General features: G+C 35.4%; 1 protein-coding gene across 29 annotated transcripts in view; it reads left to right on the top strand.

Annotated features, from left to right (window-relative positions):
- Hdac9 (histone deacetylase 9) overlaps window positions 1-18,399 on the top strand; it is an 863,294-nt gene that overhangs the window by 377,740 nt on the left and 467,155 nt on the right. For 20 of the 29 annotated variants that reach the window (XM_048799672.1, XM_048799670.1, XM_048799674.1 and 17 more), the window contains one exon: window positions 2,886-2,948. In XM_048799672.1, the coding sequence (XP_048655629.1) occupies window positions 2,886-2,948 (63 nt within the window). Of the gene's footprint in view, window positions 1-2,051; window positions 2,479-2,581; window positions 2,649-2,885; window positions 2,949-18,399 lie in introns of those variants that run through there. The other 9 variants (XM_048799677.1, XM_048799676.1, XM_048799686.1 and 6 more) reach the window with 9 other exon arrangements.

The following is an 18,399-nucleotide window of genomic DNA, read 5'->3' on the forward strand; positions in this document are numbered from 1 at the left end:
AAGGAAGGAAGGAAGGGAGGGAGGAAGAGAGGAAGGAAGGAAGGAAGGAAGGAAGGAAGGAAGGAAGGAAGGAAGGAAGGAAAGTAACTAGCGAAGGAGATGGATAAAAGCTTGATTGTGCTGATTTTTTTCACAGTGTATGCTGTCTCAACTCATCTGATTGTATATTTTAAATATATACAACCTTAATTTATCAAATATACCTTAATAAAAATACTTATTTATAATTAAAAAATATTTTTTCGTTGTAGATGGATATAATGCCTTTATTTTTACATGATGCCAGGGATTGAACCCAGTGCCTCATGCATGCTAGGCAAGCGCTGTACCACTGAGCCACAACTCTGGCCCCTAAAAATGTTTTTTTTTTTTTTAAGTAAAATGAAAAAACAGAATTTTGCACTCCCAAATGTAAATCGATATAAGTGGAACTTCCCTGGTTGAGGGGACAGCCTCATCTGGGCAAAATGAGGCACCTTCCAGGTACCCTTACATCCTGCAGTGGTTTCCTGAGGCAGAATTTGAAGATTATTGTGGCCAACCTCCCCACTCTAACCCCAGGTTTAGAATGCTATATGTGATCACTATATAAATACATCATCCACAAGGAAAATTATCAGATCCACATTATTTCTATCCCTTGAATTTTACACATTAAAATTGAATTTTAATTCTTCATGGAAAGCTTATTTGTAATATCAGATGGAATCAAATAGTTTTTCCACTGATAGGAACATAAGATTTTGTTGTTTAACTTAAGTCAAATGCAGTTTGAAATAACTATTTTTTTTAAAAAATCTTATAACTCACCCGTCTAAGTTTGCTTTTTCAAGAAGTGGGATATTGAACAGAAGTTATCTATGAAAAAAGAGGAATTCAGCAGTGGGTTCGCTATTAAATAATTTAACTTTTTTTTTTTTTAAGCCAAAATTCTATGAACACTTCTTTGCTTTTCCTTGTACCATTCCCTAGGGTTGACCAAGTTTTTCTTCTGTCAGATTGCTCTGAGGACCTTGCAACAATCTGCTTTTCCTCTTTCTTTCCCTGATGCTACTAATGCCTTAGGAACTGTATTTTTCTGGCTGATCTAGTTTAGAAAAGCTTCCATGAAGAGTGAAGAGCTTCAGTGACCAGTGGATTATACTTTTGTGTTTGCCCTTGGGAGCGGTTAGATGATGGCATTCCATTTTGGGATGCAGAATTTATTTCTCACAGACACTGATATAAATGTACACCAGAGACTGTAGAACTTTTATTCTACCTATTGTAGTGCATTTACCTTACAGGTGAATGTCACAATGTGTGCTGGTCTGGAAATCTATCAACTATCATAAATGCTATTCCAAAGAAAAGTGGCATCTATATTTCAGGCAACCAATGTATAGATAAACCCAGAATATTCATATTTAAGTACTAAATATACTTACTTATTTATCGACAGGTGCACAAACATGGTAATTCTGCATCCATAGGAAAGTATCAAAATTTTCTTTTCCTTTTTCATGTCAATTGGATTTAGCTTAAGAGAGTGAAAGACGGAGAAATTTCAGATCTTAGCCATCCATGGTTTTATGTTTTTGTTTTTTAGATAGAGTAGGAACTGGATGCAATAAAATTGACAGGTGGTACTAAGACCACATTAGGATTCGTGAAATGGACAATTGCCTTACATAAATAGCAAGTAAAAAAATCAAACCAGTCCTTCACAAAAATTTTATTCTGGAGTGTGCTTGTTTTCCGAAACTACCTCTACTAAATCTCCTGTCAGTGCTGAAACTAGAAGGCAGAAAAGCTTCTAGTGCTACAGCCAACTGCAGTGTAGCCAGAGAAACAGGCAACAAAAATAGAACACCAGGATTGCTGTGCGTGGGTGAGGCAGAAACCACATTATGAGCAAAAGCTTCCAGTATTATTTTAGAACCAATACAGAGCTCTGCACTTCTCTCTCTCTTTCTCTCTCTCTCTCTCTTCCAAAAACACATACTACAAAAATAAAATGAAATTAAATGTATGTGCATTTGCCCTCTTTGAATTATGATTCTTAATTTTTTTCCTTGCCTTCCTTTGGACTCAAATCGCCAGTATGAAAACAGTGTGTAAAACGAGCTTGGAGGCAGGAAAGAGTTAATTGCTTTTAAGGCCCTGCAACAGAGAATTATGGTTTGAAAGATAGAGGCTGGACAGCTGGGTTTGCTGGGGTATTTTTAAATGCATTAATGCAGGCTCCAATCACTCGGCCATGCTTGACCTATTTTTGGCTCAGGCCGACCATTGTTCTATTTCTGTGCCTGTGGGCCATGCTGTTGTTGATTCATATGCAAATGGATTATCACTAGCTTTAGCCAACTTGAGCTGAGAGAGACTGAGAAAGGGAAGAGAGACACACACAAACAGATACAAGGGCACCGGCTGGAGCCACTTGCAGGACTGAAGGTTCTTGCAACGAAACCCCTAGCAGCCTGAAGAACTATAAGCCAGGTTTAATTGGTTTCTTTTTCTCGTGGGTAGAGTTAATATTTTGCTACTTATTCTGACAAAGAAATAACCCCGAAGCACATTCCTATTTCCCACCTGCTTCTAGTTTCCTGGATAACCTAAAACTCCAGAGAGCTATAGCATCCACTCTGTCCTTTCTGCTTTGCACACAGGTTGGTAGCGGGGGAAAGTGTCCAGGTCTTTTTAAAAGTGTCTGTCCATCTGAGCAGAAATGAAATCATTGTCGAAGTTGATCCTCTGCCGCTTCTCCTCAGGGAGGAGGGAGGACCAGCCAGGGTAGCTCCTGGGGCCAGTGCACTGAGCAGTGATGAATCTTTCATGTAGCTGAAGTAAGAGTGATTGGAATATGCTGCAGACAATTTACGAGAGTGACTCTTGTTTTTCCTCAGATGGGGTGGCTGGACGGGAGCAGCTCTTGGCTCAGCAAAGAATGCACAGTATGATCAGCTCAGGTAAGATCCTCTTTCATAACTGAGACCTTTTATGTTTGAAAGAGGGCTGGCTTGGGAAATGCAGCTAAGAAAAGCACCTCTCTTCAGAAATGACTGCTTTTTCGGTTTGATGTTGATGTTTTCTTGGTGCCGCTTTAGGGTTTAACTTAGATCCCTTCCATTACTGTTTCTGTGCATATTCCGGAGTCTGTTTAAGGAGGCTGCTTCTGAATGAAATTGCAAAGTATTGCTTCGGAAGAAAGATGAGAGTGAGATAAGTAAAATGTAGTGGAAGGTGTTTTGCCTTACTATGCAACTAGAAAAAGGAGATTCGAAGTGATTCTAAGCATATGCTAACAGGACTTGAAAATCAGGTAAGTTCATATTGGGGCTTCAGTTTAAATTGCAGCCTCGGCCAGCCTGACAATTTTATATTTACAGTGTGCATACAGAGCACATCTATTTATAGACCTACCTTCTGAAATGTGTTTGTCACAGAGTTTTAAAGGTAGTTTTTTTTCCCCCCTCAATGTGGCTTTTTCTCCTCAGCCCAGAATGAAACTGTTTAGGATGAAATAAAATTATTATTAGTAGATGCTTATTTTAATTGTTGTCAAAAACATTTGGGAAGTCTAGCATCGTCAGGCAGATGCAGTGGCATACACACATATAAATGTGTTAGAAGCAGGTGCAACATTTTAAAGGATAACAGGAACAGATTCCAGTTTCTTGTTTTTCTGTGTGTGTGCTTGTGCTCTCAAAGATGTGCTGATGGGAAATGAATCTTGTCAGCTTTATCAGTTTATATTTGTCAAAAGAGCATATTCTCCAGGAAATGTTATTTACTTGTAATTATTGCTTTTTGCATTTATTTCTTATTACTAATTCAGATTTTGGGACTCTTTGTTTCTGTTTTCTTCTGAATGCTTCTACCTAAATTGGCTTAAAGTTCTTCCTCAGATCTCCTAAGTTCCCATGTTGGTTTAATTGTAATTACAGATCACTGTCTAGCTTTCCATGATAAGAATGTAACATAAAGCAGCCTGTACACTGTGGGGCTAGGCGTAAAAACAATCAATATTCCACAGGTTGGTAGGGCAACTGCTTTGGCGCTAACACACCTTCTCATCTATGCGTATCCTGTTTGAAGCAAATTTTCTTTAAAACTCTGGTAGTCACATTGATTTTAAGATCCTTCTGTTGGTTCAGTCTTTTCATGAAATCAGAATAAATCAATTTTATACAGTTTTGGTGTTTATACACTTAAGTGACAGGAACTATACTAACAAGTCGTGTCTGCTTAACCAAAGTAAACCTACCAGAATTACATTAATTTATTATCAGAGTGAAAGCTGACGTGAGCTTCTGGACAGGTCAGCAGGTGTATCTCAGATGGCAGTTGTCACTTATATTAAATATTAAAATATATATTAATATATTAATATCTACTTTAATTATATTTTTAAAATACTGAGGGACTCATTGAAATTAACTCTTTTTGCTATTTTTTCAGTACTATGCTATATCCTTCTAGTCTTTGCCTCTAAGTACAAGTTTGATATTTCTTTCATATGGCAGAAACACAGCCCTGCCTTCCACACAGGTTGGCCGCAGGTGTTACTAGCTTTGCCAGTTCTCCATGTCTTTGATCATCACACACACCTGTACTTCCATTTCAGCTGAAATTGTCATTTCCCTGACTCTTAGTGATTTGTACTCAAAGCGATGAGATTTTTAACAGGGAAGTGCTTGAGATTGTCCATGCTGTTACCTTTTATACCAGAAGCAACACTGAAGTACTAGCTATTTTTTTATATATATATAATATATTTTTAGTTGTTGATGGACCTTTATTTTATTCATTTATTTATATGAGGTGCTGAGAATTGAACCCAGTGCCTCACACATGTGAGGCAAGTGCTCTACCACTGAGCCACAACCCCAGCCCTGAAGGACTAGCTATTAAATGGAAAACGATGTAGGTTAATATCAGTTCTCAAACCTGTTTGTAAATAAGGAAACTCTGTGTTCTACTTACTTTGGAAATTTGAAACATAACTGCATCCTCCTGATGATGTTGTATGGTATTTGATTTTATTTCATATAGTATGTCCTTGAATGTAATTTACTCAATCTATATTGTGGATTTTCTGTGAGGCACTGGTTCTCAGAGTGCCCAAAAGTGTTCTACAAAATGTGATGCCTGGAATCTATCCCTAAAGTATCTGTTTTCATTAGTGAGAGCCACAGTATGGACTTTGGGGTTTTTAAATCTCCCCAGCTCTTGCAACCTTCAGAAAACTGGCCTGGGGTAGAGAATGGGTGATGATGATGGTGAACCAGCATCAGTAGGGTCTGCCCTTTGAATTCATTGATGAATTAGGGGCTTGCTTGTCTTAATTTACTCACCGATCTTGTTCAGCTTCCTCTTGGACCAATGGCCTGGTTGTGATTTGTAGGCCAAGAAGTGGATGGAGTCTTTGAATCTGAAAGAGAGAAAAGATACTTGGCTGCAGTGCAGAGTTTTGGAGAGAGCCCTGTCCTAGGAGCTTATTTGCACATGAACTCCATTGCTAGCCAGTTGTATAATGGGTTTGTTCATCTTCAAAGTGAAGAATAATTGTGTCCATCTCCTGATCTCTTAGCATTCTTATTAAGGTTCAGATATATCAGCATGTATTTAAAATGTCTGGTACAATTATTAGTATTTTTACTGATTGAAACTAGGATCCTCACTCTTCCATGCCATGTTCTACCAGATGAGTTAGATTATAGGTCACATGGGGAAATTAATTTTTATTCCCGTAACCAGGTTTCTTTAGCTATCATATAAATCTATTATTTCTTTGACTATCTTGGTCTGATAAGACTAGTCCTTTTCTTATGTAAATTGTGTCTGTACTTTTGGATGGCTTGTGTGTGTGTGTGTGTCTCATGTAATAATAAAAGACAAAGAGGTTGAAGGGGATGTAATCAAACAATGAAATCCCTATGGAAGTTTTCTTGAGATTAATTATTTAAAGATTTTAGTTTTCTTGTATAATTGTCATTAGCAGTTACTTCAGAGTTCCCACTTAATATTTTAATTCTGTTGGCCATTATGCATTCTCTCTCTCTCTCACACACACACACATACACACACACACGTGTATGTGTATATGTGTGTGTGTGTGTGTGTGTGTGTGTGTGTATATATATATATATATATATATAAAATCCAGCATCTTTTATGTTCTATTGGATTGCAAATGTTGTATATGATTGTACTTTTTCCTAATATGGTCCCAGTGATGCTAGATAACTTGGGTAAGATTCAGATGTTGTATAGAGAGTTCTATAACATAGTCTGTGAATATCTTTCTGTTAAAAATTTTTATAATAGTGAATCTTGGAATTCACTATGATTGACACATTTTTTTCCAAGTACATCTCCCCTTTTGTGGCCAGCGTGGGCCAATGTAAGTGATAACTGTGGCAGAAACTGAAGCATATACAAATATTGATTCAGGTCTCTCAGCAGGCGCTGGCAGAAGCAGGGGTATTTTCCTGTTCCCAGGCATGCTGCCTAACATGTTGGACTGCAGAGCTGTCCACACCGTACTGGAACAGTTATTATAAAGGAATTTCCTAGAGTTTGTAGAGAACTAATGTCAGTTATAATAAGGGACAACTCAATTTTTCACCATGTATTCTCATTTTAATGTATGAAACTAAAACATTTAACTCTAAATCCTAAAATTTTTATTAAAACGTGTCTTTACTTTTCCTTAATCCTTTTGTTCCTTGGTGTGTGGTATGAGAAGAAGGGAACATATTGGATTCAATCATTTATGTCTACTTGAAAAGCACACTCTAATTATGAAAATATAAGTCTAAGAAATGCCACTGTCATGTCGAGAATCACGTCTAATATTCCCTATAATTACTGTTTTGCTGTTCTCTAAGTCAGATTCTTCACTTATAAATCTGTTACCAATTGGGATAATTGATAGATATCAATCAAAAACTAATTATAAACAGGTCCATTGAGAATGGGGGCAAGAATGTTTCATAATTCTGAGGATGACAGAGGTGAAGACTTTTATGTTCATTAAGTAAGAAAATTCAATGAAACCCTGCAGGATTGATTCCAAAAGAATCCCACATTCGGATATTAAATACTAAAAAAATACTAAAGGTAACTTCAATTTTGGAGATGAAAAATTTGGAAATATACCATGTAATTTCTCAGCATCAATAGATACTTAAGTGACCCCCCCAAATATAAGTCAGCAAACACCTTCTCTACCTGCTACAATATTCAATAATAAGAGGAAATAAATCTATATAACCCAGTAGAACATACATCATGGTACAAATAGCCAAGGGAAAAAAATGGAAGCAGGAATTTTTTATCAGGACATAAAGACTTGTCTCCTGGGCCTTCTTCAGATTTTACTGGCAAGTTGACAACTTCCTGAGAATTATAACATTTCCAAATCTGGAGAGAAGCAAACAGGGTGGATACCCTCAGCATGTTTGGTTGTTCTCGTTTTCTGTTTTGACTGAGGAATATGAGAAATGATTTGGGAGAGAAACTGGTGAGATGGAGGGAGGTGAACAAATGTGCTCTCTTTGGAGAAGGGGAGGCTTGAAAACAGCTTTTTAACTGAGGAGATGAGCCTTAGCACCTTGAGATGAGATGCCCCTTCCTCCACTAATCTTAGAGATCCCAGCAAGAAGAAAACTCATTGAACCCCAAGTTGTCTAATAATTGCTTCCCAGAGCTGCACCCTTTAACAAAAACATAAATTCTACAAAGCAAGATCTCGAAGGTGAGAATTATAAAACAATAAAATGAGATGAAAGGGGAGATTTAGATCTAAATAAATGACTTGAGAATATAAAAAAAAACATAGAACAAAAATTGCTCTTAGAAATAGCAGAAAACTGAATAGACTTTAATGGAAAATCTTGACTGACAAGGAGGAAAAGCTTGAAATTGTCAGGATACAAGGAAAATGAGGTAATACAATTAGAGAAAAGTCAATACATTTGAAAGACAAAGGTCAAATGTCAGAAAGATTATTCGCGTCCCAGAAGTTGATATCCTAAAACAATGAAACAGAAGGAATCTTTATAAAAAGGGAAAAAATAATTTCATTAAAAAAGAAAAGGGAAATGTGCATATTAAAAGAGCTCCCCATATTTTAGAGAAATTTGATGTAAGTGTTCAGTACTGGTTCATATTCTGATTGGCTAATGACAAATAATTCTTCAGGTGTCCAGGCAGGGAAAGCAGAGTCTGTGGACAGGGAGGTTGGGAGGAAGTGCCTTCCTAAGATTTAGGAAGACTTGTCAACCTTAACACTCCATGATGGAGGACAGTGAAGAAAATTTCTGAAGTTCTAAAAGAAAGACAATCCAGTGTTACCCTCAGCTAAGATGTTATTAAAATGCAAAGAAAATAGGTGGACAAAGTGGGACTCCTTAAACCTAAAAGAGACTATTTGACAATAAAACCCACCCAAGAGTAGCCTAAAACATAAGGTAAATTCAGAAGGAGAGAAAACTTTGTGAAAGTCATGGCGGGGATGATGATGAATTCTTTTAAACAATATGTGACTGTGGTTATAGGAAAGAAAGTAAATGTTATAAAGTAGGGCAATGTAGACATATTAATAAAACAAACCAATGTGAGGTGTTGGGGAGAGGTGAGATGGAAAGATGTGAGAGGTGCTGATATCTTTTTCCTGAGCAGGAACAGATTCTCTGTTGCTTAAAATAGAAACACACGTTTAAAAAAAGATTCCAAAGACTGATTAAAAAAAAAATTTAGTTTATTTAACCTTAGATATTTTTGGGAATAATATCTCTTTATGATGAGGAAGCATGTTTATAGTTCCTTCAAATACAGTTTTAAATCTGCTAAATTAAAATTCAGTTTTTTTTAAAAAATAACATCAATAAGATCTTGATGAAGTTATTATTTTTATCTATCTATTCACGTCCCCAACAAATTCATGTACAGATAGAAAGAAATCAGGAGAGATTTTTGTTTGTTTGTTTGTGCTTTGGTGAAGGGGAGGGAAATTTGTTTTTATGAGATTTTTCTGCCTTTTGTGAACTTTTTATAATAAATAGGAATACATCTTCTAAAAAGTGTCCCTTTCATCTTCACACACAAAGCTATTACACCAGAATACTAACAATGATTAATTGTAGAACTAGGTATATTAGGTGTTTTCCACTGCAAGTAAAAGAAAACTTTGGTCAAAATGACGAATAAGGACTTTTATCATTTAATAAAGCTGGGTGGTCAGGCACTACCAGAAACGCAGTGATGTCAGCGACATTCAACTCCCTCATATAGTGCCACTATACTAGTTCTAGCATTGGGTTCTGTGATCATAAGATCCATTCTCCAATAGTTACAACCCCTCAGTAGCAGGTCCAGGCGTCCTGGTAATGATTACAGGACAAATTCCAGAGACAAACAAGGGAAAGTTTGCTTCTTTGAGGTGTCCTTTTAAGAAAAGGATCTTAACGGGAGCTTCCTAAGCAAATTATCCTTCATAACCCATTGGCCCAAATAGCACCTATCTCCACTGATCCATTTTTCAACAAGTTTTGAGAACAATGGTTGCTCTGGATGATGTGGGAATGGTGGCTATATGAACCTGTTGGGAAGAAGAAAGAAGTATCAAGAATAGAAGTTAGCTAGGTACCAGCAGTGTTTTCCACTGTGTGAACATTGGTGATCAAACTCGTTTCTGAAAACCTAAATAAGTAAAGAAAATGGGCTCTGATTTTAATTAAATCGTGGCTGCTAATTCATTTTCATGACATTTTACTAGTACTGAGTAGATTGTGTTTCTTTGAACTCTCTTTTGTTAGATAGGATCCCCTAATAAAAGATAGCAGTACATAATTGTGGAAGAAAACTGGGTTTTCTAGATTGTAATAATCTTTTAGAAAGGAAGAAAGTCAAAATTGCTGTCTGATATGTTACAAGTATTTATTGTGAACTTAAATGCAGTATTCTTTTAAGGTTGACTCTCAGGGATAAAGAAAATTTTTAGAGAAATTTAATAATATATGAATTGTTTTCATTATATGAAGGAAAGACGATCTTTAAAATATTCAGAATGCAATGTCTTTGCCAGTAGGTTGTCATAATTACATTTTAAGAATAATGAACAATCTTTACATCATGGAATGATAACTACATTTTAACTGTTTTTCTGAATTGGACTACATTGAAAACAACTGAAATGAAAGTTTATGAAACGATTTTTTAAAAGTTTAAAAATGAAATTCAAAGATACATTGGAATGTGCTTCCAGTCAGTGTGGCTGTGCTGTGGGTTATCCTATTCTGACAAGGAAGTTGGAGTGCCAGTGGTTAGCTTGGGATGTTGTTAGGTGTCTTTGCTGTTAGCAGCTCTCTTCTTGCTCCTTCTCCTCCCTTCCCCTCCTCATTTTCCTTCCCTTCCTCTCCCTTCCCTTCCCTTACCCTTCCTTCCTTCTTCCTTTGTTCCTTCGTGGTACTAGGGATTGAGCCTGGGACCCTTTTTCACTGAACTACATCCCTAGCCCTTTTCATTTTAAAATTTGAGAGAGGGTCTCACTAAATTGCTAAGATTGACATCACACTTGTAATCCTTTTTGCTTCAGCCTTCCAAATAGTTGGGTTTACAGACATGCACAACTGTGTCTGGTTAGTTTTCCTGTTTGCTAACCCCAGAAGATTGGCAATAGGAAGGCAGAAGAACTAGAAAATACCTTGTATTTCTAGTTCAATTCTTTTTCAATTAAGTCAATTACACAAAACAAACTTAATTTAAACAAGATTTTTTTTTTACAACACTAAATGATCTATCCTCTTAAGTGTTTAGAGCATATTATGTTTAGGGTTACTCTAAGCTGCTATGGTTCATGAATACAAAACAAAGCTATTCTTATAAGAAGTTATTTTTATAAGAATATCTTATAAAGTTATTTTTATAAGAATATATTTTCCATTCATTATCATAATGTTAACTTTTCCACAGTGAAGTAAGTGATGGGTCTTTTATACATAGTGTTTTTTAAATACCCAATAATTAAATCCAATGGAAACCACTTTTAAGGAAGAAAGAAATTTACCAGACCACAGAATGTAACTAGTCATTTACTTATGATTGAGCTTTTGCATGCTGATAAGGTTGGAAATACCCACAACTTTACTTTTCTGCTTCTCCTCATATTCTACCACTTGTGTCATAAATTTTTAAATTCATAGTTTTTGTTCATTGTTGACCCACTTGCAGTGATGTGAATGTTATTGGCCATTTGTTTTAGGTAAATTTTGATGAGTGTCTAAGGCATGACATTTCCAAACTGGCTTCAAATATGATAATGTCATGAAGTTGTTTCAAAAATTTGAAACTTGAAATTAAAATCAAAATTGAAATAAACCAAATTAAGACAAAAAGCCAACCCACAAACAGCAAGAATATTTCACTGAATTTCTTCAAGTGACATTGTAGTTTGAGAGTTCTTGCTTTAGTAAAAACATTTACCGCAAAAGTTTTCAGGGAATTCCATGTAAGGTGAACTAGAAAAAGCTCTTCATGAGTTGAACATCATTATAATTTATTCTTAATCATCCTTTAAAAATCTCTATGCAATTAGAATTCAGGTATGTATTTTGAATACAAAGGTATCACTACCAGATGCCCTTTTCATGTTTTTCTCTGCTATACTCCCATCTGATTTTCTAGTTGTTTAGTGAAAATGTAGGAAGTGAGGGATCAAACTTTTTTTATTTCTTTTTTTTGTCAGTCTTCTTATTATTGATATAATAGCTAATGGTTCAAGAGTTTCTCTGTTCCATGCATTGCCTTATCACTGATTTATGCTGTAGTTGCTGCAGTGTTCATATTTTACAGCTGAGGAAACAGGTTCAGAAAGGTAAGGCACTTACTGATTTTTATGGTCTAGATATGAGGTGTACCCCAAAACCTCACGTATGAGAAAGTGTAAGAAAGTTTAGAGGTAAAATGATCCAGTTATGAGAGCCTTAATCTAATCAGTGAATCAATCCCCTGGTAAGGATTAACTGATAACTGTAGGCAGGTAGGGTATGGCTAGAGGAGGTGGGTCATTGGGGGTCTGCCTTGGGAATATATTTTGTCTGTGGTGATGGCCATGTCCTGAGTCAGTTTCCTCTATCATGTTATTCTGCTAAGATGTTCTGCCTCAACTCAGTCCCCAAAGAAAGGAGTTGACCATCTATGGACTAAAACCTCTGAAACTGTGAGCTCCCAAATAAACGTTTTCTCCTATAATTGTTCTTGTCAGGTCTTTTGATGACAGCAGCAAAAATGCTGACTGAAACACTGATGATTACCATGGGTCGGAAATGGCAGGCTCTGGTTTCAACTCCTGTCACTTTTACTCAAAGAGAATAACATTCAGCGTAGGATAATTTTTATTCATATCTGTTGGGTACTAAAAATGTGGAATCAGCTATATTTATAAACAAACGTCTATGCAGACTTCTTAATCCTGAGAGAATTAAGGTACAAGTAGGAAACCATATTGAAAGTATAGTTGGAAGAGTCTCACTTCACATTCTCAGTGCTTGACAAACAGATTCCAGAGCTGCGGTGAGCTCAGGGAAACTCCAAAGTTCTATGAGAGTGATCTCTGTCCTGGGGCAGATACTCTGGACAGAAGCAGTGTTCCTAATGCATATGGCATCTGTTTGCCAAGGTTTTACAATACACAGATCAAAGGTTAGTCCAGCTTTTAAACAGCACATTATTACTAATGTTTTAGTAGGAGAGCATTTTTTTTGAAATATTAATATAATGGATTTATTTCTTTTTGCCAAAATGTTTGAATTATGCCCACCTTGGTCTTTATCTAGAAACGTGGGATTAATAAAGTCTGTGTACCCATTCAAATCCTGATTTCAATGTGCAATGTGAAATTCTTGAGCTGAAATAAAGGTTTAATCTAGCTAACTCAATTCAATTTATGTTTAATTTGTCTAATTCAGGTCCAGTTTGAACTTTCTTGGTGAAAATTGAGTGGTAATATTTATATATAGTCATGATGTTATATTTTACTTTTTCTTGAGTTAAATTTTACATTTTTTGGATGGAAAGTGCATATTCTGTAGGTCACAAGCGTAAAGTTTACTAATTAGATAGTGATGAAGTTTAGGAAAGAGCCAATTCTTTGGTTTCCATCAACCAATTTTTATACTCTTATTTGCTATAAGAAGAATATTGAGCCATCTCTATAAATCAATATGTTATAAAGCATTATTGATTATAATATTAATGACCAACATAATTTATTGCCATCCTGGACGAAAGAGGCTTTCAGATCATTATATGCATTAGAACCTGCAGATGCCCACAAGTCTGTGCCTCTCTTTAGCAGGCTGACTCCTTTGGGTCAGTTATTCTTAGCCTCTGTATTTCTATCTTATGGCATTGCAGGTCTAAGATTAGCTTGTTAGGCGTTATCATGCCATCTGAGTTACCTCCTAATATAACTCTACTCTGGAATGATTATTTATAGAAAGAGCATTCTGTCATTTTGGGGTTATTTCTAGTAGTTTAAATAAAGAAGAATAACATTCAAGTGAAACCACAGATTCCTTCCTGCTGCCAAAACAACATGATAACTGTCTGCTCAAGGGGCAATAATGTTGTTTAATGAATGTTTAGGGCGATTGCAGAATTCTTTTTATCCTGGCCACCTTGAGAGAAAGGGGAGGTCTTGGGTAGCAATGCTTGTAGAAAGGCAAAGAGGAGGCCTGGATGCTATGCCACAAAGCACAGGAGACTCAGCTTGATGATGACAACAAGAGACACACAGGGTTATTTTTAGAACAGACTTTGCTAAGCTTTCTGTTTGGTGTTAATATCACTCATAAACAGGGCTCCTTGGGGATATTGACCCTTCCACTGACTGTGGCATTTCATGAGGGCAGGAGCACACACACGAATGATTCCATTATTTTTAAAAGTTATAACTCTTAAAGAAATCTAACTTATATTCAATTTCTCTAATAGATTTAGAGGATTTCTTTAAATCCATAAAGAGATTGTTCTTGAAAAACATTTGTTACATTATTAAACACAATGAATATACATGTTGACGGTAAGATATAGGAAAATAGGTGTATATGTATTTGTATTATTTAATTATGTTATAATTATATTCGTATTATTTGTTATAATTAATTATGTTAAAATGCATCTAGTAATATATAATAGTTGTAAAAGATATTATAATTAAGGTATATTAGTTTAATTTGCTCATTTAAATAAGACACTGTATTCAGCATATGAAAAAAGTTAAGCCTCTATTTTAGTATAACAAATTCTTGCTGAACTATTTCTTTTCAAATACAATAAAATGTGAAGTTTTATATATGAAAAATTTGTCTTAGTTTATCTCATGTGTGCTTTATTCCGATTTTAGTAATTGGTTCTTTGCTCTCAAAGTAGAATTTTGATTTTAATATGTCAATATTTTCATTTTATATATCTTGATTCTTAAGTCAAAGCTAGATAAAAATCTTAAAATGGTATGTTAATACATTTCATGAGTTATAATGGTTTAGAATGGATAACTAATAAGGTTCTTTAGGAATACTCATCATTTTATCATTTCTTGTAAATAGAACAATAACATTTACTAAAATGCCATATTGTCTTCTTAAAAGATAATTTTTTTTGTACCCAATAAAAGGAATCCACTGACCATTAGGCATTTTCAAAATGAAAGACAAAAACAGGAACTACACAGCAATTAAAGTGTATAGTAAAAGAAACCAAGATGTAAATAGGTGTAGATAATGGACATAGACATAGTTGAAGGAACAGCATAAAGTGTGCGTTTGATCATTCTTGTAATTTCAGGTTGAGGTTTCAGAGGTGATGAAATTGTTTGGAGTTTTGGGAGCTGAGGTGAAATAATCATTCATCTGTTCATTTTTTCACTACAGAATATTTGAAAACCAACCACATTCCAGGTTTTATTTTAGACACAGAGGACATGACTGTGAAACCAGACAAAGAAACACCTGATTGATTGTTCAATTGAATGATGGATGGATAAGTCTACTGTAAATAGTAATAAGTGCTAAGGTAAAATAGGGCAGTAGGATAGAAAGTGATTGATGGTAGCAGGGGCACTGTTAACTAGTGTAGTTAAGTGAAGCCTTTGGGGAAGGCTAAACCATGAAGGACATCTTTCCAAAAAAAGTAAACTTTCCCTCAGCATGCCATTTGGTCTAAGTCCCATAGAGTGAAAGCAGTGTTAGAGCAGAAAGTATTCTGGAGTTATTTTAATCCCTAGTTACCTCTGCCTTAGGGAAGGAATGGGGAAGCTTTAGCAGTAGTTCAGTAATGGAGCCAGAGAAATTCTGTTATCCAAGGTTTTCTGTTTTCCAGAGAGAGAGAGAGAGAGAGAGAGAGAGAGAGAGAGAGAGAGAAGAGTCAAGTGGATTAGTGTTATTGACTGTAAGTGAAGGCCCTTTCTGAATCCCTTAGCTTTCCTTATTTCTAAATGTTCATCTTTGTCCTTCATTCCAGCTCTGACCTCAGCTGTGCTAAAACTTCTTCCCCAAGCAATGTGAGCTTGCTAGTAGCTCAGCAAAACCAACAGATTCTTTTCCCTGGGGTCCACCAAAGAAGGGGAGGAGTAGATAGATTGTCATTAGCTGAAGTTGGAAGTCAGAAAATCTTGTCATAAGTGCAATATTACACACTTTTTAGAGATAAGAAATACTGTAACTTCCAAACAAATGTTTAGAATACATAATCTTCATTGTTTTGGCAAGTGGCTAGATTTGTGACAAATTATTAAAATAGTTGAGATGGAAGTATTTAATGGAGGTGACACATCTATTTTTAAAAAAGAAGAAACAGCAGTGTGTGCTAAGAGCTGTTTCCCCTACATGTTGTGCTTTCTCATGGATGGTGAACTATGATGGATATGCACAATAGGTTGGACAAACAGTTTTGAGGGACTGACACATTATCTCACATGCTCAGTGCCTCATGGGGTTTTCCCTTGGCATTCCAATTGGTCTAAGTCAAATAAAATGAAAGCATAGCTAGGACAGAGCAGGAAGTATTCTGAAGCTATTTTAATCTCCGCATACTTCTGCCTTGGAAGGGATGGAGAGGCCTGTATCAGCTCTTAGGAGAGGTAACTAAGGGAAGCTATCAGCTATGATTTACCCTTAAAAAGGCCAGGACTGAGCCAAAGTCCTGGCCAACATGCTCTGTGGATTTGTAGTGTAGCTTGATGAAGAGTTAATAGCAATTACACTTTCTGCCCCACCCCCAAATGGTCTCATTCAGTTAGTACTTTTTACTTCTTGACAGCTGTATTTTTAATCGAGGTTTGTTGTTTATCTATTGTTATTATTGATACAACACTTGGGTACATACCCACACATAACAATATCCAGGAATTTCCTTTCTCTGAGGTACCTTTCTGCAGTGTTCTAACTATTCACTGGGGGACATCCTAACTCTCACAAGTCTTGATCCAAGTTCCCCAATGCCCAACAGTCATTGATTCCTTCTTACCCAGTCATGTTTATTTTCCTCTTCCCCTTCTCCTTTTCTTTCTCCATTCCAATGAGCCTTTACTACTCTCTTAGAACATTTCCATTTTCTGTTTTACATTGTGGTTATTTATGTACATGTGTCCCCATCCCCCTAATTAGTTATATTATAAGCTCTGAGAGGAAAAGGATCATGTTTTACTTCTATTTTTATTTCCTACAGTGCCTCACACATAATTGATCCCTGAGACTATTTTTAGCTGAATGAATGATTAAAGAGTACAGTGTTATTGTGCAAAATGTGTTTCGTCTTTTGTGTGTATGTGTGTGTGGTGCTGGAGATTGAACCCAGGGCCTTGTGCATGCGAGGCAAGCATTCTATCAAATGAGCTATAGTATGTTTCTATTAATTTTACATATTTTTTAGAAAGAATTCTTCTGTTATGTAGGAAATAACTCCTCAGTGTCTTTGTAAATTTGAAAAATATAGGTATTTTAGGGTGTTAGAGCCCTTCACTCAAAAATTAAAACCATTCAATATAGAATTTAAGCCAAGAATGACCTTCAATGCTTTAGCTATATATATTTAAATGTTTCAGTTATTCTGAACAAATGGAATTTTGAAATATTCTTATTTAATTTTATTTTTCAATGAGTAATGCCAATAGAAATTTCATGAGATATGTTTCTGCATTCAAAATGTGAAGTGTGAAATAGCTAATTTAAGACTGCCTGAATATAAATGCATACTTTTTATCCAAGGAGAAGAATAAATTTAGTTGTGAAAATGATTACAGGTGTACTTTTACGTTATTCAAATACCACTTCATATTTAATACTATTTTTCCCCTCTGTGATATTTTATGCAGATAATTTTCTTAGATAAAGAACAAAAAATGGATGAATTTTTCTTTTAACAATAGTATCAATTTGAAATAATTCTCCTCAGTTTGCTATTTAGAGCCCATCTACATTTATTCAGGCATTATTTAATTGGCCATATTCTTTGACAAGGAGGCAGGAAAATAAGATTTTTTGATAAACAATTTAATAAGCAAATTTTGAATGCCAAGGGTATCTGTAATTTTTAAAATTATCTAAAGTAAAATGTCAGAATAGGGAAATCACATAGTGAGATATTAAGCAAAGACAGATGGAAGGGGTGAATCAATCTCTGTGCACAGCAATTCAAAGAGAAGAATGAAATAAATATATTTATGTCTGAGTAAGAGAGGAATGGTGAAGGGAATAAGAAGTAGTATCCATAGGGAAAGACGAAATGTTTTTCTGGGTAGTCTTGTTGCTCTGTTTTAGCCTTAAATCTCAGCACAAGTTAAGTTAAAGGCACTAAGTCTCAGGAAATTGAGTTAATTCATGATAGAAGTGTAGGCCAAGAAAGGAGATGTATAATTAAACCAAAGTTATGAGATAGGTATTGAACCCAGCAGATGAGTGCATCTTTGTAGCTCAGCATGTGTTGCCAATTGTGTTTTCTCATCATTATTGGTTCAAGCTAAGTTTCTGACTGGTGTAATAATAAGATTGAGACAGAACAAATCATGGTTGGTCTGACCTTGGATTTAGAATTTTCCCATTCCTATATTAAACATTAGCAAAAAATAAGAATTAATTTGAGCAGCTCTCCAGGGACTTTTTATGTTTGGAGCTATAAACTCAGTTCATTGGGATTGCTCTTTTTTTTCTGGAAAGATATTAAAACATTAGAAAAAAATTATCTGTGTATCAACTTAACCTAATATGTTGCAAGAAGGAAAAGAAACCTCAAATAACTGGTGATAAATAAAACATAATAAAAACCATGCTCTTGTCTCATTCTATTCCTTATTCCAATAGTAAATGAAAATTTTTCCATATTGTTGACCTGTAAAGATCAGTGATCCTGTTTCTT

The sequence above is a fragment of the Marmota marmota genome, unplaced genomic scaffold (assembly GCF_001458135.2).
Source record: "Marmota marmota marmota unplaced genomic scaffold, marMar, whole genome shotgun sequence".
Lineage (NCBI taxonomy): Eukaryota > Metazoa > Chordata > Mammalia > Rodentia > Sciuridae > Marmota > Marmota marmota.